This window comes from Budorcas taxicolor, chromosome 20 (genome assembly GCF_023091745.1).
Source record: "Budorcas taxicolor isolate Tak-1 chromosome 20, Takin1.1, whole genome shotgun sequence".
Lineage (NCBI taxonomy): Eukaryota > Metazoa > Chordata > Mammalia > Artiodactyla > Bovidae > Budorcas > Budorcas taxicolor.
The window spans coordinates 9,392,421-9,414,536 of record NC_068929.1 but is presented as its reverse complement, the minus strand read 5'-3'; the positions used below and the strand labels follow the sequence as shown (position 1 = coordinate 9,414,536).

At 43.9% G+C, this 22,116-nt stretch overlaps 1 protein-coding gene across 1 annotated transcript in view; it reads right to left on the bottom strand.

The window, feature by feature from the left end:
- NSG2 (neuronal vesicle trafficking associated 2) overlaps positions 1 to 16,420 on the bottom strand; it is a 76,780-nt gene extending 60,360 nt beyond the window's left edge. Inside the window, exons 1-3 of the mRNA XM_052659246.1 lie at positions 16,341 to 16,420; positions 13,089 to 13,180; positions 12,046 to 12,196 (exon numbers count right to left, since the gene is read on the bottom strand). Coding sequence (XP_052515206.1) covers positions 12,046 to 12,174 — 129 coding nt within the window. The 5' untranslated portion in view covers positions 12,175 to 12,196; positions 13,089 to 13,180; positions 16,341 to 16,420. The remainder of the gene's footprint in view (positions 1 to 12,045; positions 12,197 to 13,088; positions 13,181 to 16,340) is intronic.
- Between the last annotated feature and the right edge of the window lie 5,696 nt (positions 16,421 to 22,116).

Here is a 22,116-nt window from a genome sequence, read left to right as displayed (position 1 = left end):
ACAGTTGATGCATTTGTTGCTACTATGAGGAGAAGCCAGGATGAGGTCAAAGGCAGCATATAAAAGAGGACAGAGTCAAGAGGAGCCCGGAGAAATGGAAGTGAGCCCTGATGACATCCTGGATCATACCTTGCCTGAAACCAGACCCATACTGAACCCTGCGGTCATGGGGCAGGGGTAGAGGAGTCAAATCTTACTCTTTGGGCCTTAATCCAATTTATGCTGGGTTTTCTGATATTTGGTGTGAAAAGCTTTCTATCTGATACAAGTGTGTTCCAAGAACACGAACTGAAAAGCTATTAGAATTTAGTAAGATGGCCAAGTACTAAAATCATAACAAAAGCAATAGATTTTCTTGGCACCAGCAAAAAAAAAAATCACCTCAGAATATGATGGATCCACCCAAAGATACATACAAAAATGTTCACAACCACTTTTTTTCATGATAGCCCAAACTGAGAACAACTCAAATGTCTATTAATAGGAGAATGGATAAATTGTGGTTTACTCATAAGATGGAATGTTACACAGCAATGCTACACACATGGGTGAATCTCACAGGCATTACATTAAACTGAAGAAATCTGATGCAAAACATTTTTTTATATCCTGTGATTTCATTTGTATCAAGTTCAATATAAATGAAATAATTTTTATATGATCTTCTACTGCTGCTGAGCCGCTTCAGTCGTGTCCGACTCTTCGTGACCCCATAGACGGCAGCCCACCAGGCTCCCCCATCCCTGGGATTCTCCAGGCAAGAACACTGGAGTGGGTTGCCATTTCCTTCTCCATTGCATGAAAGTGAAAAGTGAAAGGGAAGTCGCTCAGTCATGTCCAACTCCTAGAGACCCCATGGACTGCAGCCTACCAGGCTCCTCCATCCATGAGATTTTCCAGGCAAGAGTACTGGAGTGGGTTGCCATTGCCTTCTCTGTTATATGATCTAAACAAATATATATACTATACATGTACACTATATAGTACATACATATATAATACTATATATATATATAGCATCCCAATTACCATTTCGGAGAAGGCTCTTGCCTGGAAAATCCCATGGACAGAGGAGCCTGGTAGGCTGCAGTCCATGGGGTCGCGAAGAGTCGGACACGACTGAGTGACTTCCCTTTCACTTTTCACTTTCATGCATTGGAGAAGGAAATGGCAACCCAGTCCAGTGTTCTTGCCTGGAGAATCCCAGGGACAGGGGAGCCTGATGGGCTGCTGTCTATGGGGTCGCACAGAGTCAGACACGACTGAAGCGACTTAGCAGAGCAGAGCAGAACTACCATTTACAGTAATAGGAGAGATGCTGATTTTAGTAGAGTTGGGGTCATAGCCCTCCACGTCCTGCTTTGCCCTGAACACCTAAGCAATGTTGCTTATGCTCTGAATGAGTTACTAATGAAAACACTTCTTTTGGCTTCAGAACACTTCCCAAACCACCAGGTTCAAAGTAGGCCAACAGACAAAGGGGCCCCTGACCCCATGTCCATCCTCAGTCATCTGCTCCTCCCTTTAGCTAAGCCATACTTTCTCCAAAAGCAGCCCAGCTAATATTTTACCTTTGCTTCCCTGGGGGCTCAGATGGTAAAGCATCTGTCTACGATGCGGGAGACCCAGGTTCGATCCCTGGGTTGGGAAGATCCCTTGGAGAAGGAAATGGCAATCCACTCCAGTACTATTGCCTGGAAAATCCCATGGACAGAGGAACCTGGTAGGCTACAGTCCATGGGGTCGCAAAGAGTCGGACACGACTGAGCGACTTCACGTTCACGTTCCCAAGGAAATATTAGCTTATTAGAACCCCTTCTCCACATCAAAAGCAGGTCTTTGCCTGTTTGCCTGGAACAAATGGGCAGTCCTCTGGACTGGTCGTTTTCAACCTCTCAGTTGTATTTGACAGGCTTTCTCACTCACTCCTCCATAAAGGTCCTCCCCCCAGGTCCATGGTCCTCTTCCTGCTCACTGACCATCCCTCCTCAGTTTCCTCCTCAAGTCCCACCCACTCTGCTTAACCTCTCAGCATTAGAATCTCTCCGGGTTAGGCCACGGGATACTTCTTTCCTACAAATTCCTTCTGAAGGTTCTTACTCCTATCACTTCAAGCTCCATCTTTATTCTCATAAGTCTCAAATTTATATCTCCAATTCAGACCCTATTCAGCATTCAGATTACCCTACTGGATGTTTGCCTCAGCATTTAGATTACCCTACTGGGTGTTTGCCCTTGGACAGACACACCTGAATTTATCATGTCCACAGCAAAGCTCTTGGGTTCCCTGACTCACCTGCCCCAACCATCTTGCCCTTGACATTCTCTCTCTTGTGTAATCCCTAGCTAAGAAAAATAGCAGCATGATAAGCCATGTTTATGTCAAGTCATATACAGGAGTCTCTCATGATCCCTCCCTTCCCTTCAGTCTCCAAATCTATCCCACCACCACTAGTCTCTGCTTCCTCAAAACTTTCTCTCAAATAAACCCATTTGTCCAGTTACACTGCCCGAGTCCAGAGCGTCATCCTCTCGCCACGAACGTTTGCTCTGACCATCTTCCTTGCTTCCATCCTTGCCTCCCAAAATCCAAATAAAAAGAGCTTTCTAGACTAAGAGAGCATCAGCCAGCAAACATTCAGAAGACATCCAGGAGGCTGGACCTGGGAGGACCACAAAGATGTAGCTTTGAGTGGACTGGGAACAGAGTGGGTGAAGCGAGGGGTAAGCCGAGGCTCTGCATGCCTTGCCTTGCATATTAAAGATGAACTCAAGAGCAGCGAGGAGCTAAGGAAGGTTTATAAACCAGGTAATGGCTTTCCAGGCAGGCATTACAATTAGAGGAGAAGCCTCTGGCACAATGGAGATACACTGGAGAGATGCAGAGAGCAAGAAAAAACAGCCTTACAGTTACTGGAATCAACCAGCTATTGGGCATGTCATGAAGCGTGGTGTGCTGTTCTCGTGGACTGCCGCCAGAAACAGAGCCTTTCTATAAAAGGAGACATAGTAACAGTGACTTTTTTTAGTACTATGAAGGAGAAAGCATAAGAAATGTTAGCCAATCATTATTAATTGTACCTTGGAGGAATCAGCTTGCTTATGCAAAGAAAGAGAGAAGAGAGAAAACAAATTTGGTAAAAAGGTTCTATTTTCTGCAGTTGAAAAAAAAATGGAGCAAAATGGAGCTCTGAGCTGCTTGATTAATAACTGAAATGTAATGAAAAAGTGGGGAGGGGGGAAAGAAAAATTCTTTCTACTTGTTTTTATTAAAAGTAGGATTTTATAGATACTTGGAAGAATGAAACTCCTGGTTTTCAAATATCATTTTGAATTTAGGCAAAGAAATAAATTTGTTTTCTTTTCATATCAATGCATCAGTCCCTATTGTTCTGTTGGCAGTTGATATGAAGAACATAATTTAACATAATTGGCATTGTGAAAATGGGATAAATTATTCATCCGAAAGGGCCCCTTGTCTGGACATATTCCCCCTTCGCTGGCAAGGCCAGGTAATACATGGTGGTTCAGATGGCGCAAAGTGCAGATCATAAAAATTTAAAATACTACTTCCCAGGATTATCAATAGTGAAGAGGTTCCCACATGAAGAGGCCCTAGGATTGGCAGGGACAATAAATAAAGGTGCAGAAGTGCTGACAAGGAGCATAATTGTATTTTTATGAGCTGGACTGGCACAGGCCAGAAATAGATCTAAGCTGTACCTTTCAGCTCATTCTTGCAGCAAAGAGAGAAGTTCGGAGCAGGACAATGAACGGCTAGCCTCTGAGCACCTCCTGTGTGCCAGACATGGTGCTACTCATGTGTACTCACAAAGTCTCATACCCTCTCCCCAACTTAGAGATTCTCTCTGACCTTCACATCTCTCCTTTAAGATCATTATTATGCCCATCTTTCAGATGAGGAAATTTAGCCTCAGAGACTTCAGTCACTTGCCTGTGATCAAATGACAGGTAAGTGGTTGAGCTGGAAGAACTGAAGAATATGATGCTCTTTTCTATAATTTTTAAGGTACCTGCTATGTGCCTGGCACTGTACCAAAAGCTTTACATCCTATATCTCAGACAATCCTTTCAATCACTTTGAGGAAGGAGAGAGTATCCCCATTTTACAAGAGTCGGAGTCTTGGGGAGCAGAAATGACTGCACAACCTCACATAACCACTAATGGGCTGACTCAAGGCTTGAGCCTGGGCTTCTGGCTCAGATCAATTGCCACTAGTAAGGTCATCATTCAAAAATCGTAGCACTCAAACTCGAATTCTGTGGCACCTGATGCTCTATAAATGCTATTGAATGAATGCCCTAATGAGTGAATCCTGCACCTAAAGAGACGAGGTGAAGCTACCCTAGTGGGGCCTGGGTACATATCTGGGAACTTTCTCCCACTTACCACCTCACTCCTCAACTCACACTCCATCTCTTTGGGTTTGAGTCTCTCCCTGGGCCCTTGAAGTTTGGTACTAGGCCCAGAACACAAGTAAGATATCGGTGTTCAAAGGACATTAGTGGTAGTATCGTCCAATCCCACCAATCCACAGATGGGATCATGGGAGCCCAGAAAGGGGGAGGGATTTGCTGCAGGTCACACAGCAAAGATTCTAGTATGGACCTGCTGACTCCCAGTCCAGGGCTCTTTCCTGTGTGCTCAAATCTCTTTTCCTTGCTGGGCCTTTGATTTCTCAGGGTAGAATGGAATATTGGCCAGGAAGGCCACATATGGATGGACTAGCCCAGTGAGTCTATGACTCTTCAACTCTGTGACAAGGCATATAGCTGGGGAAGATGAGGGGCTCTTCATTGGTGCTACAGGAACTGCCAGCTCCTGCTTTGAGCAGAGGCTTGTTGCCTGGGCTGGAGTCCCTACAGCGAGGTCCATAGCTCTGCCATCCAGACCCATCCTCTACAGGGCAGAAGCTCAGCCCACCTCACTGTTCAACCCTTCTTGCACCCCTGTGCACTCCAGGAACTATGGGACTGAATTGATGGTGATGATGGTAACAACAATCAAAACAACCTTGCATTAAGCACCTACCCTATGCCAGGTACTGTGATAGACATTCGACATTGCATTTTCTCATTTTACCCTTTAAACACTTCTTAAAGGAAGATACTACTGTCCTCATTTTAATAAGAAAACAGAGGGACAGAGTGGTTAGTAAACTTGCCCAGGGTCACACAGTAAGTAGGTGGTAGAATTAGGATTTGTAACAATGCCAACTGCATTGTTACAATGCATGTGTCTCTGTATAGGCCCCCCTTTGCTTGCAGGGACATTGGCTCACTAGCTCACTGTCTCTCTGTGCGTAAACATAAGCAAGTAAGGCACTTCAGCTCTCTGAGATTGCTTCACCATCTGTGAAACGGAGGTGATTTATTAAAAAATATATAAAATTTGATATATCCTCATGGTAAAAAAATAAGTATGAAACTTGTAGAATTATATATATATACACACACAGTCTTCAAATGGGCCTCAACCACCCCATCTGTAGTCCCCAAACACCCCAGTCATAGTCCCTAACCATTCGATGGTTTTTGTGTGTCTTTTCAAGACTGTTTTATAAGAGTGAAACATACACCCATATTTCCACAAATGGGGCTCCATGCCACATTCTTCAAAGCTGTTTTAAAGGAGCAGTGTGTCTGTTGCTTTTTCCACATTAGCACAAACACAAGCAAATCTGTCTCATCCTTATAACAATTGCTTACTTTTCCTCATCCATGCACTATGGTTTATTTAACCACTTCAATCTCATAGAACATTTGTTTAACCGCTCCAATCGCCACATACATATATGGCTTTGCAGATTCGAAAAATATATCCATAGGATAAATTTCTGGTGCCAGTAGCAACATACCAATTAAATGGGATATACAGTTTTAATTTATAAGCAATGTCCAAATACCCTCTAAAAACCACTGCATCAAATTATATAACCAAGCAGAGTGCAACAAGAAGATCTGCTTTCCCCTAGCGTTAGCAACACTGGGCATTATCACTTTATTTATTTATTTATTGCCAATCAGATATGTAAGATGCTATGCTCCATTTAAAATTCTTCTGTTTTAAATTATAAAGAATTTTTAAGCTGCTTATTGGTCACTTTCTGTCTATTTGTTGGAATCACCTAGTCCGAGCCCTTGCCCCAATTTGGGGTGATGCACAATCTGCCTCTTGTGAGCCCCTGAAGAGCAGAACAAGGGGGCTCTATCAGCCTGGAATCTGCAGGGATATGCATTTTCTGCTTCCCAGGGAAAGGCTGATGGTCCTCTGATCCTGTGTAGCAGGGAGAAAAATAAATCCTCTGGTGAAGCCACGACAAAGACCAAGAAGGCATTCAGGACCAGTGACAGGAGCAACGTCTCCTTTGCTCCTTTCTTTCCAGATCTGCTCCATCAAACCCTGAACCTCTACCACTGAAACCCCATCCTTCTCAGCAAGTTTTACTTTAATAGTCATCCTCCAAAAATGTCACTTTTGGGAGACACAGTCTGAATATCCAAGGAGAGAAAGGAAACTGTCAATGAGCCCCATGTTTGTGTCATTAGACAATTTTCACTTGTTTCCTCACAGTAACCCTGTTAGGTAGCTATTACGCTCATTTCACAGAAAGGAAAAAAAAAAAAAGGCCCAGAGATACCAAGCAACTTGCCTAAAGCCACACAGTACATGAATAGTTTAGCTGAGATTTGAATACAAGTCTCTAGGACAACAAAGCACATGTGGTCTACCACACAAAATGTGAAGTGTGCCAAACATTAATAATCGATCTTTTAAGGTCTGCATTCCTTTCCTCCCACAGGCAGGTGAGCCAACCTCCTGTGGGACGTGTAAAGATTTAGTAATCAGTAGAAAGGAAAGGAACAAACTGCCTAGAGCCTCGCAGCTGGCTGAATACATGATTCATCTGGGCCTTTGCCAAGGAGGGCTGTGCCTATCTGGCTTGCTTTCAGGGGAATAACCATCCTTTAGCTGGCATTTCCAGACTCCTGGGTGCAGATCTTGGTTGCCCTGTTTTCTTTTGGTATGTCCTAGGATAGTATTTTAGTTCTCTGAGCCTGTTTTCATATGGATATAGTGGTCATGACCTCATAGAGGAGTTGTGCCATTATCTGGGTCACTTAAATAAACCAAAGGCACATCCTGGAATTTGGTATCTACAGACTGATGTCCCAGCTTCTCAAGAGCTTGCTACCATGGCCTGGAGAGAGCTACCAAACTGCTTAGATTTAAATGGATTAGCTAAGCCTACCTTTACCCTAGGCAAGGGGCCAGGGGTCTCATTCAGCCATCATTTCTGGTTTCCCACCATATGCCAGAACCAAGGCTACAAAGATGAGACAGAGCCAGGACCCTCAGGCCTGGTGGGAAAAGCTCCTCAGGGCTGACCCAGCACTGTCATAATCAATCTGTCCATCTCCCCATTTCTGTTGCCAATCACAAACACAGCAGAGACTTTCTAGTCGATCTCCTGCCCTCCACTCTTCTCTTCCCCGACTCATGGAGGGGAGGGTGCAGGTAGAAACCCAGGAGCCTCTATTTGGGGTAAATTTCTCTGGTGCTGGCTCATTTGGGAGATGGATTGGAAGAAAGGAGGAAGAAGAGAACAGGCCGTAGGGAAGCCCACAGCAGCCAGGGGAATCTTCCTAAAATAGAAATCTGATTCTGTTACTTGACTTCTTTAAACCCCTTCCAAAAATGTACCATGTGAACTGGCGTCCCACTGCACCTCGCATGCCACATCGCCCCCCACTCAGTGCACCCAGGCAACTCGACCCTGACTGTCCTTCTTCTCCCCTCGGGGCCTATCCGCATGCTGACCCCTCTGCCTCTACCTCCCTCGCCACCCCCAACCCTCCAGCTCTCAGCCAGGGTTGCTTCTTCAGAAGGACCTTCCCTGACCACTGTTCCACCATAATTAAGCCCTCTTAAGTCTTAGCCTTTACAATCTAGCATCTTACTCTTTCCTTAATAGCCCTTCTTGCAAGCTGCATCTCTGAACTTCTATTTGTGTGCTGGCCTGTTTGAAGACCCCCTTTCTCACTGGGACTAGAAGCTCCATGAAAGTAATGACCATGCCTGACTTTTCCTGGCTGTGTATGTATAGCCTAACGTGGTGCCCAGCACATAGAAGGTGCCCCATAGAAACGATGGATGAGTGAATGAAAAAATGAGTTCCTTCCAGCATAGTAAGTGTAACCTTAGCTATAATTATGAGTGGCCAGGGAAGGTGTCCAGGAGAGCTGCCATCTGAACTGGGTTTCGAGCTGCCATGACCACTGGCTTATCAGACAGGAAAAGGGACAAGCAGGGCATTCTGGGCAGAAGGAATGGCGTGGGCAAGGAGGAGGGAGCAAGAAACACCCTGGAGAGTATGGAAAATTTCAGGGCTGGTTTTTCAACCTCAGCACTGTGGACATTTTGGGCAGGACAATTCTTCAGGGGTGGCATTTTGTGCATTGTCATGCATTTACCAGCATTTCTGGCCCAAAGCAGCACCCCCACCTTATTGTCACAACCGAAAAGTGTCTCTAGACACAGCCAAATGTCCCTCCAGGAGGGAGGGGAGTCACCCCCTGGCTGAGAACAATGCTCGAGGTAGTTCTGCCATGCTCGTGTTCAAGGTACAAAGTGAGAAGTGGTAGGAATGGAAGCCAGTGGAGCAGGTGAGGGAGGACCTGGAGTGTCAAGGTCAGGATTTGAGGACTGCACGCTGTGGGGAGGACTGTGCCCTGTGGGGGGCACTGGAAATGCTTTCCAAGGGAGAAGGACTGATCACAGCTGGAGGACTGATCAGAGTGATAGAAGAGGCGGGGGAACAGACACAGGCCTCCTCTCCTAAGGCAGGCACAGCTCCTCCAGCACTGGGGACAGAGGGAGCATTGGAGGCTGTGATGCTCTCTTTCCAGGATGGCCCCAGGCCTTACCTGCAGGCCCAAGAGAGCGCAACAAGGACCCTCAGCCAGGGATGAAGGGATGTAGAGTCTGAAGAAGCACTGCCTGGGGTGGGAAGTTTCTCGTTATTGAAGGCAGCAAGGTGCAGAAGGGGAAACCGAGGTGTCAGGGGCACTGGGCTTCCAAACTCAGCTCTTCCACTCTCTCTGTGAAGCTTGAGCATGTCTATTGACCCAAGCCTCAGTTTCCCCACCAGTGAAATGGGTGCACTAATACCCACCTCATAGGGTTGCTGGGAAGATTAATTGAAACCATAGCTGTGAATGCCCTGCATGGCCCATTTCTAGCCCAGAGCAAGGGCTTCAGACATACTCATCCTCTCCACTTAGCCTCCAAAACCTTTCCCCCAGAAGCTCACATTCCATACTAAGAGTATTCAGTGGACAAATCTAGAAATAATTGTCAGTATTACATGCCAAAGCACACTCTGTATTTTACGTTTTCAGGAAGAAAACTCATAATATTGGGGTCTAATATACGCCTTTCTGATAACCTTTTTAGCTTTAAACCCTCACCATCTGGCTGGACCTAATGAGAGGGCTGACAAATGTGCCAGAACTCGCCTCGCCCTCTCTAAAGCCCTGTGAGGTGGAGTGCTCCCTCCACCCATGAGGAGGCTGAGGCTGGGCCAGCTGGCCCCCTATTCCTGCTGAGCACTGCCTGGGCTCTGGGTCTTCCAGGAGGCTTATCAACTCTGGGATTTGGGAAGTGACTTTACCACCATGCCTGAGTTTCATCATCTTTAAAAACGGGATTAAAGGAGCAACTCCTTTATTAGATCCTATTAACTACTGAAAGGATGAAAGGAAATTCTGTGTCTGTGTGTATGTGTGTACTTCTGACTTAAAATCTACCATAAGTAGCACATGAAAATGATAGTTATTATTCTCGTATGGCTAGTTTTGTGCCAGGCACTGTATATATAAGGCTAAATCTAACACTGCCCCGACCATTATGAAGTAGGTGTGACCCTCCTCACTTCATGGAGGACACTGAGGTCCACCTGGTATGAAGACTCTGTTAAGGACACCTGCCAAAGTCTGTGAGGTGCCCCCGGGGGATGTGTCCACTCAGGGATTTTCACCCTCCAAGATGCACTGGTTTCCTTTTGCATGCATGCAAGTCCACGATGTACTTATCTTCAGGCTTTGGGACAGTTTTTTGGCACATCTGGACTGGCTCAGTGGTTATCAGGCACATTTCCTGTCACAAGGAGAGAAAGAAGCCCTTGGAGGTGGGGAATGGGGTGAGGAGAAAGGGGTGACAGAGACCACGATATCTCTGGATGGCCCGCAGGTGTGTGTAGAGTTGAGGGGAGAGGTAACCTCACCACAGTCCCTTTTCCTTGCATGCCTCTCAGGTACGTAAAGATCCTTGAGACTAAAGCGGAAAGATTCTTCCTAAAACTTCGCAAAACCTTGAGCAAATATCCCCTCTGCTTCTCCTCAGTTTCCACTAAATCTGCGATCAAATTCCAGCATTGCCAGTTACTCCTCTGTGAGCTTGGATAAATCGCCAAATTTCTCTGATCCTCCTCCACCTTTTGCCTGCAGACGTGGATGGATGTATAATCCCCAGGCAACATGCCTCTAGCACAGTGGTTCTCAACTTTGGCGGCACACAGGAGTCCACCTGGGAAGGTTTAGTTAATAGTGATGCTTGGGTCTCACCCCCCAGAGATCCTGATATAATTGTTCTGGGGTGTGGCCTAGGTATCAGGATTTTCAAAGGTTCCCCAGTTAACCCTAACATACAGTCACAAACTGAGAACCTCTGCTCTACAGGTAACTAATACCCAATTAATATTACTCCTTCACAGTAACAGTGTTAACTGCCTGTTAGCAAATTTTATCTTCAAAAGGCCTTATCAGTTTCTCAGGATGGCTCCGTGATTCTTTATTTCTGGAACCCCTATGCATATTTTCATATTGACAACCTCTGCACTTTCAAAACAGATGACTCAACCCTCAGCCAATCAGCCAGGCCCTTTATCTAGCTTTGGCTTCTCTTCTGTTCACTGGATAGAGCCAATTGGTTAAGACACACAATGCCTTCCTGGAGATGCCAATGAGAAAATCAAACAAATGGAATGATCCATTGTTCACTCTTCAGCTAGGGAACTTCATCATTTGCCTCCTAATCTATCTCTTATGGCATGCAAAAGCTCACATTATAAAACCCCAAGTTCTCTCAGAGGGATCTTAATATCACTTCTCCCACCTGTGCTCATAGAATGACTCTCCCACTTTTGTATAAACGCTCACCTCCATTCTTCATGGACTCCTCCCACGTCAGGAGATGTGCCATCAGCCAGTCACTCATTTCCAGCCACGCCTCCCAAAAAACACTCTATTCCAGTCATGCTATTTCCCCAAAGCTCTCCATGCTTTGCACATTTGTGCCCTTTGCCTTAAATGCCTTTCCCTCCAATGGCCTCCAATTTCAAATGTTCCCCTCTGCAGCTGACCTAACCTGTCCTCCCAGTTCCCTCTCTGCCACAACAGAATTTAGTTGTTTCCATCCCAGTGATCTCACAATCTTCGTAACGCTCAGGCATTGCTTTTACCATGATGCTTTATATTAATTTAAGTCTCATATTGATGAGGGATTTTGTAATGTGTGTTTTTATATCCAACTTCCAGGGTAGGAACAGGGCTTTAGCGGGTGCAAACTAAATGCTTGTTGGACTGCATCCAATTCTCTGACCTCAGATTTGTAGCAGTCAATTTTTAAAAGCCCTTCCCCAAATAATCAAGACCATTTTCTTTTTCTTCAAATCTGGAAGCTTATTAGTATTCATCCACTATGATAAAACTTTTTAAAAGAAAGGTTAATTTTTTTGCCTACATATGTGAACAAAATCATGGACAAGCACTTACCATAAACCTGAAACAACACAAGAGGTGTCATGTCTCTAGAAGGAATACCTACGTTTTACAAGAAGGGGAACGTATTTGGCTGATAAGGGAATGAAGGGGTTTGAGGGAGGTGGAATTTTCTTGCTGCTTTATTTCCTGAGATGAGGGGAGCACAGGGGCTGCTGATGAGAACCAGAGCACCTGCTTTACCTTTTCCGGAGCAGGCAGCTGTAAGTGATTAACCTCCAGGGGCGTGATGAGAGGGACGGTCTGGAAGCCGTCCTCAACCGAAGGTGGTTTGGCTCCCTTCTCACTGGGGTTACTGTTCAGCTTCACCATTCTGATGCCTTTCTTCCCAGACCTAGGACAAGCAGTAGAATTCTAGTTATAGTGGGGAGAGAGGCAGGAAAGAGAGGGCTGACGACAGAGAAGACAGCGCTGCCCTCAACAGCTCCACTCTGGTGGCTTCAGTGTAGACATAGTCATTGGTCTTCTGCTAGATTTCCTGACATGATCCCTATTATCCAGGAAAACTTCTTTAATCATCAAGAAATACCACCTGCCTATGGCACTTACCAGCTTTCAAATTTGAGGAACTCAAGGAAAATCCCAGTCTTATACACAAAATATACAACCTTAAAAAATTAGCCAAGACACAGAGCTAACATAATCACATAATCTCAGTGGAAAGCTAATTCTTAGTGAAAAAATAAATCCTATTATTCTGGGTCATCCTGCAGTATGATAAATTTCACCTTACTATCTTGATTGCTATTTTATTATATTGTGTTTTTCCCCCATTAATCTCCCTAAAATACAATAAATACATTCAATGCCTCTATGTGTAGTATACCCTTTTACACAATACGTAGGTTGTACAGGAGATACAATTTCTTAAAACAAAAAAGGACTGGCTTGAACCTGATCCTGTTATTCAGCCATGGAATGCCTCCATTTCCTCAATAGCAAAGGGCCATTTTTTTTTTTTTTTGGTTCCACGGAAAGTTAGCAACCCCCGTATTGCAAGATTGCCAACTAAATAAACAAATCACATTTATTTCTTTCCAGCTCCCTTGGAAGTCAAACGGTGTTCCCACCCCACCCCCAGAAGCCCAATACAACTGAATTTTTCTTGTCAATCCTGCTGACTGGAACATTATTAGACAAAATAGGGTTGTTGTGGGGGTGAAAGGGATGGGCAAGGGTTGGAGGATACTGGGGAGTGGTTATAGCAAAAACAAATGCCTACTTACTGTGCAGCACTCTCCGGGGTCAGAGCAGATTCAAACCAGTTTGAAGAGGAGGACAGCCGGGAGTCCTGCCTCCTCAGCCGGAGCTTGTGGTGCTGAAAGGACAGCGCCTTGCGTGCGTCTGGATTGGGAGCTTCTGAGAGCGAGGCGCCAGCGAGCGGGCTCCTGGCAGCTGTCTGCCCGCTTGCTCGCTCGCTCGCTCGCTCGCGCCCCCTCCCACCGGGAAACGGGCTCCCACACCATCTGTCATCTGGCACCACCTGCTGTTTCTCATGCATGGCCACAACCACAGCATGGGACAAAATGGTTTCAAGAAAGTGGGAGGGATTCTGGCCATTAAAAAAAGAAAGAAAGAAATTAATAGGCACCGTCTTATTATACAAGCAATCCTTGAGCCTTTAGAAAAACTGGAGGAGGCGGCATATTCATTATGAAAAGGGACCACTCAGAAGACTTTCCAGGACAATATTATGAAAGACAGAATTGTTCAGGACTTAACTCCGTGCTCTGACCTGTGTATGGAAAGGAGAACTAATATTTATTGAGTATCTCCCATGCACTGGGCCCTTTTCCAGGTTATTTCAGACTATTTCTCTCATTTGCAAATCGCGATTTCTAATAGTGCCTACATGATGGGGTTAGAGTGAAGTGTGAATGTGATAACTTGCAGAAAGCACTTAGCTCAGAGCAAGGTGCATGACTAGCAGTGCATAAGTGTAAGCACCTTTTCTCACAATGCTGTGACCATGCAGGTCAGCTAAGGTCACAGAGCTAGCTGAGCACCAGGTATCTGAACCCTGAGCCACTGCTGTCAAAGTGTGTGTGCAGTCCACATGACAGAGCTTCTAGGTTGGTGTCTGGAATCAGAGAGGGCAAAGTGCTGGAGTCAGTTCTATGAAGTTTCAGCTGTGGGGACATTTTGAATTCCCTCTCCAAGCCTTCTTTATCTCTGATGTGGGTATAATAACATCTCCCTTGCCAAGCAGTTGTGAATATGAGAAGATATTGCACTCAAGGAAGCCCCTTTCAGCTCAGGGACAGGGTTCTGAATGGTTAAACTGTTTCATCCCTGGAGATTGCTCTTACAGGCCCTTTCAGTCCTCTGAGGTCAAGACTGTTTCCACTAGTTTCTCCCAGATGCATCCACACCACCACTGGCCATTCATTCCCAGCTGCAATGCTGTTTATGATGTACTTCATAAGGTCTTGGTGTAAGTAATAGCATCCTCTTTGACTGTCAAAAGTATCCCAGCTTGCACGATAAATTATTTGGTCACCTTGGTTGGTGTTCACATATGGAGCATAGCATACACTCTCCTAGTTAAAATGCCAGGAGAAAACACATATATTACCTGTACTGTTTAGGAATGAAATGGGTGTGTGTGTATGTGTGTGTGTGAATGTGTGTTTGTATATAGAAAAAGAGATGTTTCTGAGACAATAGAGGCTATATTGCATCAGAGCTGAGTGGGACACTTCTATTAATAGAAGAATGCATACACATAAGAGGGAGGTATTCCAATAAATGTGAGCCCTCCATTCCCTGCTTTCCCAAAGACCTGGGTGATTTTCAGGTGCAAGCACTAAGGGCAACATAATGGAAGCAGCTGTGAACACTTGTACTTACTTGATCCTATTACTGCTGCCTCCAAAGGAACAGGGAAGTCCCTTTAACACAGCTTATGACAGAGTCACAAGCAGAGAACCACAGGACCTGAGAATCTAGTAAGGTCCAGGATAAGGGCCTGCCTCGTGTAAAATCCAGGATTCTTGATATTTGAGGCCAGGAGAGAGGGTGCAGAAAGAAATGGGGGTCTGTAGTGATGTAGAGAAGCCCCTTGTTGGAGAATGATATGAGGGGTGTTTAATATAATGGACAATTATTCTCTTGTAGAGCCCTGGAAAAGATGTTTGACAATTGACAACAAAAATAATGCCATTTTGTCATGAGGTTCTCCAAGTATGTGGATGTAGATATAGTCTATAAGACAATAAGTGAAGGGTAAAGGGGCCAATCTGATGGTATTATTTCTGTATTCCACTTGAAGTGGTAAAGTATTGATTCCAATTAAACTGTAAAAATTTAAGTATGCTTATTGTAATCCCTAGCATAACCAAAAATATACCAAAAGGAAAGTCCAAAATGTGACATATAAGTTTAAATGAAATACAATAAAAATAAAGTTCAAATAGCCCAAAAGAAGGCAGGAAATGGAACACAGAGGTACTGGGTTAGGCTTTCGGCTTTCAGCTCAGAGGAAGTCACAGTGCAACTTTTCTTCTCTCCTCCCACATCTGAGTTTATCTGACACCAGCTGCCTCTGTCATGCTGCCCAAGTTTGACCCCAATGTGATCAAAGTCATGAAACTTAGATTCAATAGTGAAGAAGTTAGTACCACATCTTCCCTGACCCCCAAGATCATCTTTCTGGGTCTGTCTCCAAATACAATGTTAGTGATGACATCACCAAGACAACTGGTTACTGAAGGGTCGAAGGATTTCACAGAGAAACTGACCTGACTCAAAAGAGACAGGTGAGATTAAATCGCAGCTCTGTCACTTGCTATATTTCTGATTTAGGTAAAAGTTACCTAACCTCTCTATGCCTGGATGTCCTAATTGTAAATTGATGGTACTAGCAATAATTCGGAGAAGGCAATGGCACCCCACTCCAGTACTCTTGCCTGGAAAATCCCATAGATGGAGGAGCCTGGTAGGCTGCAGTCTATGGGGTCACTAAGAGTCAGACATGACTGAGTGACTTCACTTTCACGCATTGGAGAAGGCAATGGCAACCCACTCCAGTGTTCTTGCCTGGAGAATCCCAGGGAGAGGCGAGCCTGGTGGGCTGCCGTCTATGGGGTCGCACAGAGTCGGACACGACTGAAGTGACTTAGCAGCAGCAGCAGCAGCAATAATTCACAGAGTCATTATAAGGATTGGATAAGTATATTTATATATATATACATATATACATATATATCACTATATATATACATATGTATGTATATATATGAAGAAAGCTTTCCTTGGTAGCTCAGACGGTAAAGCGTCTGCTTACAATGCAGGAAAACTGGGCTCAATCCCTGGGTCAAGAAGATCCCCTGGAGAAGGAAATAGCAACCCACTCCAGTATTCATGCCTAGAGAATCCCATGGACCAAGGAGCCTGTGGGGCTACAGTCTGTGGGGCCGCAGAGCTGGACACCACTGAGCGACTTCACTTTCACTTTCACATTATATATATGGGCTTACCTGGTGATAAAGAATCCGCTTGCAATGCGGGAGGCCTGGGTTTGATCCCTGGGTTGGAAAAACCCCCTGGAGGAGGCCATGGCAACCCACTGCAGCATGCTTGCCTGGAGAATCCCCATGGACAGAGGAGCCTGGTGGGCTACAGTCCATGGGGTGCAAAGAGTCAGACATGATTGAGCAACTAAGCACAGCAAACACACACACACACACACACACTGCATAGAACAATACCTAAAAGTGAAAAACAAGTATTTATTCTTATTATTCAATTATTAGATAATCATTTTTTTATAACTAGCTTTCAGGGCTTTTTTTAGTTTTATAACCTATCAATTTATTTTTTAAAATTATTTTCTTATTCTTTACTCCCTTATTTTTACCCCATTTTTCTGTTTTGAGCTTCCCCAGATAAATATCTAGTTTTGATTTGCTTTCTGTTTTATAATGAAAGAAATTAATGCTATTACTTTAATGTATCTCTGATTAGTGATGCTTTTTATTATCCTCCTTCAAATAGTGTGTAACTGAATATTTGTGTCTTTGACTCAAGTCATTCAGTAATAGAATTTTGTTTCATTTTAATTTTTAAATGTTTGACTCTCACGGTTGCTAATTTATATCTCTTGAGACTAGTTTCTAGTTTCACTGCATGTAGTCCAAGACTGTTTTCTGTATATTTTCTGCTTTGGGGAATGTATTAAATTTTCTTTGTAGCCTAACATATGAACTGTTTCAGCTAAAATCCTCTGAGCATAAGGAAAGAAATCATATTGTATATAAATACAGATTATTATACATAACTATTAACTCAAGTCTCTTCCTTAAGTTATTTAAATCTTCTATACTCTCATTGATTTTTTACTTATTTATCTATCAAGAAATGAGAGAGGGGTGTTGCTATTTTCCATTATTGCTGTGATATTTCTCCTTGATGCCACATCCTACAGGTTTTGCTTATAGATGTAAACCTATTCAGTTCAGTTCAGTTCTGCTCAGTCACTCAGTCGTGTCCGACTCTTTGTGACCCCATGAATCACAGCATGCTAGGCCTCCCTGTCCATCACCAACGCCCGGAGTTCACTCAAACTCATGTTCGTCGAGTCAGTGATGCCATCCAGCCATCTCATCCTCTGTCATCCCCTTTTCCTCCTCCCCCCAATCCCTCCCAGCATCAGAGTCTTTTCCAGTGAGTCAACTCTTCACATGAGGTGGCCAAAGTACTGGAGTTTCAGCTTTAGCATCATTCCTTCCAAAGAAATCCCAGGGCTGATCTCCTTCAGAATGGACTGGTTGGATCTCCTTGCAGTCCAAGGGACTCTCAAGAGTCTTCTCCAACACCACAGTTCAAACGCATCAATTCTTCACCACTCAGCTTTCTTCACAGTCCAACTCTCACATCCATACATGACTACTGGAAAAACCACAGCCTTGACTAGACGGACCTTTGTTGGCAAAGTAATGTCTCTGCTTTTGAATATGCTGTCTAGGTTGGTCATAACTTTTCTTCCAAGGAGTAAGAAAATAACCTATTAGTCATAATTAATGTTTCATGATTTGAATTCTTGTTTGTATAAAATGTAATTGCAAACCCTTCCTTCTGTAGTTTGTATTTTACTCTTCCAAACAGAGGAAAACAATAGAATGGGAAAGACTAGAGCTCTCTTCAAGAAAATTAAGAGATACCAAAGAAACATTTCATGCAAAGATGGGTACAATGAAGGACAGAAATGGTATGGACCTAACAGAAGCAGAAGTTTAAGAAGAGGTGGCAAGAATACACAGAAAAGCTGTATAAAAAAAATCCTAATGACCCAGATAACCACATCGGTGTGGTCACTCACCTAGAGCCAGACATCCTGAAGTGTAACATCAAGGGGGCCTTAAGAAGTATTACTACAAACAGAGCTAGTGGAGGTGATGGGATTCTAGTTGAGCTATTTCAAATCCTAAAAGACAATGCTGTTAAACTGCTGCAGTCAGTATGCCAGCAAATTTCGAGAACTCAGCAGTGGCCACAGGACTAGAAAAGGTCAGTTTTCATTCCAATCCCAAAGAAAGACAATGCCAAAAAATGTTCAAATTTTTGTACAATTGCACTCATTTCACATATAGCAAGATAATGCTCAGAATCCTTCAAGCTAGGCTTCAGCAGTACGTGAACTGTGAACTTCCAGATGTACGAGCTGGATTTGGAAAAGGCAGATCAAATTGCCAACATCTGCTGGATCATAGAAAAAGCAAGGGAATTAAAAAAAAAAAAAGCTTCATTGACTATGCTAAAGAATTTGTGTGAATCACAAGAAACTGTGGAAAATTCTTAAAGAGATGGGAATACCAGACCACCTTACCTTCTTCCTGAGAAATGTATGCAGAACTAGAAGCAACAGAACCAGACATGAAACAACAGACTGGTTCAAAATTGGGAAAGAAGTACATCAAAGCTGTATATTGTCACCCCACTTCTTTAACTTCTGTGCAGACCTCATCATGTGAAATGCCAGCTATGATGAAACTAGACGGCATATTAAAAAGCAGAGACATCACCTTGCCGACAACGGTCTGTCTCATCAAAGCTATGATTTTTCCAGTAGTCATGTATGTATGTGAGTTGGACCATAAGGAAGTCTCAGGGCCAAATAATTGATACTTTTGAACTATGGTCCTGGGAGAAGACTCTTGAGAGTCCCTTGGACTGCAAGGAGATCAAACTAGTAAATCCTAAAGAAAATCAACCCTGAATAGTCATTGGAAGAACTGATGCTGAAGCTGAAGCACCAATACTTTGGCCACCTGATGCAAAGAACTGACTCACTGGAAAAGATCCTGATGCTGGGAAGATTGAGAGCAAGAGGAGAAAGGGGCAACAGAGGATGAAATAGCTGGATGGCATCACTGACTCAGTGGACATGAGTTTGAGCAAGCTCAGGGAAATAGTGAATGACAGGAAAGCCTTCAAGGTGCGCTACAGTTCATGGGTTGCAGAGAGTCAGACCTGAGTTAGCGACTGAACAAGTATTTTATAATTGAACTTTCTTGATGAGGTCACTTTAAGTAACTTTTTTTTAATATGGGAATTTAACTCCTTATAATTAACACTTGGAGAAGGCAATGGCACCCCACTCTACTACTCTTGCCTGGAAAATCCCATGGACGGAGGAGCCTGGTGGGCTGCAGTCCCTGGGGTCGCTAAGAGTCGGACACGACTGAGTGACTTCCCTTTCACTTTTCACTTTCACGCATTGGAAAAGGAAATGGCAACCCACCCCAGTGTTCTTGCCTGGAGAATCCCAGGGACGGGGGAGCCTGGTGGGCTGCCATCTACAGCGTTGCACAGAGTCGGACACGACTGAAGCGACTTAGCAGCAGCAGTTAACACTTACCATGATGTGTATTGTCCTGTACTTATTATCATTTTGATAGTTCCTTTCGATCTCCTTCATTGTTTTCCTACAATACACTTTTGCTACAGTAACCCTAGATGAACTTTTTTCCACCAGTAACTTGGAAGACACAAATAATTCTTTAAAATCATCTCTGAAGTTATTTTTTAATATGTCAAAAAAAAAAAAAGATTTGAATAGACATTCATCTCCTAGCCTTCAGAATAAAACAGATTATTTTGATACCCACTACATGCAAAATGAGATAATTAGCTCACATGTATTTCTTCTCCTCTCCTGCCTCTCATTTCTCCCATATGTATCAGATGTTAAATCCAAGTTTTTATTTTCACTAATGCATATTTTCCTCCTTTATTTCCATTTCCTGTTACACTCTTGTCAGAATTGGAAATGGAAGAAAAGTGAATACAATGTGAGCCATTTTCCAATGGGCTTGATGATGACTTATCTGAAAATAATAATTCTACATACATAAGTTTCAAAGGATCTGTGATGCTTCTGTGATTGGTTTTTAATATATCTTAGCACTTAAAATCTGTTTTGTTTTGTTTCCATGCATAGATACACCTCCAATGAAAGAAATGATAAAAGCACTTTAGATGTCTCATTCTAAATCTTGTTGTCAATTTAAGAATGTATTCAAAATTTAATAGTATGATAGGAACATAAGCTTTCTAGAAATCTGTCCTAAGAATCTCCCAGAGGCAAGTATAAAAGGAAGCTATGGCTATATTATTGCTAGGTGCTCTATATTTAAATTTCGAATAATGGCAGTCAGAAAGCTATGAAAAGCTTGAGATTCTCTTTCTTCTTAAAAAGGGAAGCAGACATTGCCTACTTTTGATTTAAAGGGAAAAAGGACAATGAAGAGGCAGAAAGGCAAATGGCAGAAAGGCCAGCCCACATTTCTCCTCTGATTGGCTAGAAATAGATGAAGGAGACACTAGAGGAGGCAAGCCCTGGGGGTGAAAATTGACACCAGCTTAGTTCAGGCAGGAAGGCTCACAAAGAACCTTTCCAATTAAGGTCTGGGGATCCACTTAGAAAGAAATAAGCTGATAAGAACAAAGGCTTTTTGAGGAAGTTTTTGAATTTTGCCTGGAAATCTGTTTTTAGAAGGCATTCCATGGGACTCTTTTCCTATTAAATGATCGATCAAGTTGTCTGTCTCTTCCAACAAAAGCCTTCCCAGTCTCAGTTGTAAAATTAGTCCCAGTTGAGCAGAAAGTTTTGTTGTGGGACGGATTCCTCAAAAAGCTGATTTTCAGAGTTTTGAATGCACAAAGTTTACTCAGGAGTGCTCTCAGGAAAACGAACAGAAGGGAAGAAAGCAGAACTGGTTAGAGGGAGAACTTGAATGGTGAAACAGTCCCGAGGAAGCCCTCAGCCAACATCAACACTACCTATAAAGCTGGGATAAGCCCTTTGTAGTTGTGCTGAGTTGAGATGCAGATGAGCGCCCTTCCCCAAGAGGGCGGGGCCTTGGCAAGCTGTCACTCTTGAGCCAAGGGCAATTCCTGGAGAGGGTGAATAGCTAAGGCTGTTAGCTAGCAGATGAGGAACAACGGCCAGACTTCCCAGCCTGAAGGGGGGATCTATCTAGGAGCGTGGCATCTGCCACAGGCTCTGTCCTCGTCTGTCTTCACGTCATACTTCCTCACGTGACCACCACACCCCGAGACTTCAAACGGCATTTATATATTTGTAACTCTTAGATTCCAGCAGACAGATTTGTTCTGGACTCCAGACCCTATCGACAGCTATTTCCTTGACATCTGCACTTGAATGGTACACAGCTACCTGCATCTCAACATGTCCCAAACCAAAGCCGATGCCTCCCGCAAGCTGCTCCTTCTGCTGCATCGTCTTTCGGTGACCTGCCCCATTGTCCCCATTGCTGGCCCAGAAAACCGCGAGGAGCTCCTGACGTTTTCCTCAGTCCCGCATCCGATCATCAAGCCCTGCTTCTTCTCCCTCCCAAGTGTTTCTCACAGCAGTCCGCCCTTCCCTTTGTCCATGACTCTCCCTAAGTGCACTCCACCTCCCTACCCAACAAGCTTTCTAACAACTGTGCTTTCCTCTCCACCAATCTATTCTTCAGACAATAGTCCAAGCAACTTCTATAAAATAAAATTCTGGTAGAGTTGCTTCCTTGCTCAGAACCCTTGAGAAGCTTTTCTTTTCTTTTAAGATAAAGACCCAAACCTCAAACTTAAGACTGTAAGGCTCTTTTATGATTTCTCCCCTGACTACTCCACAAACTTCACCTGCTGTCACTCTTCCCCTTGAAACTGCATTTCAGCTTTACTGACCTTCCAAATACACACTCCTTTCCCACCCAGGTGACTTCTCACCTGATGTCTCCCCTGTGGTGT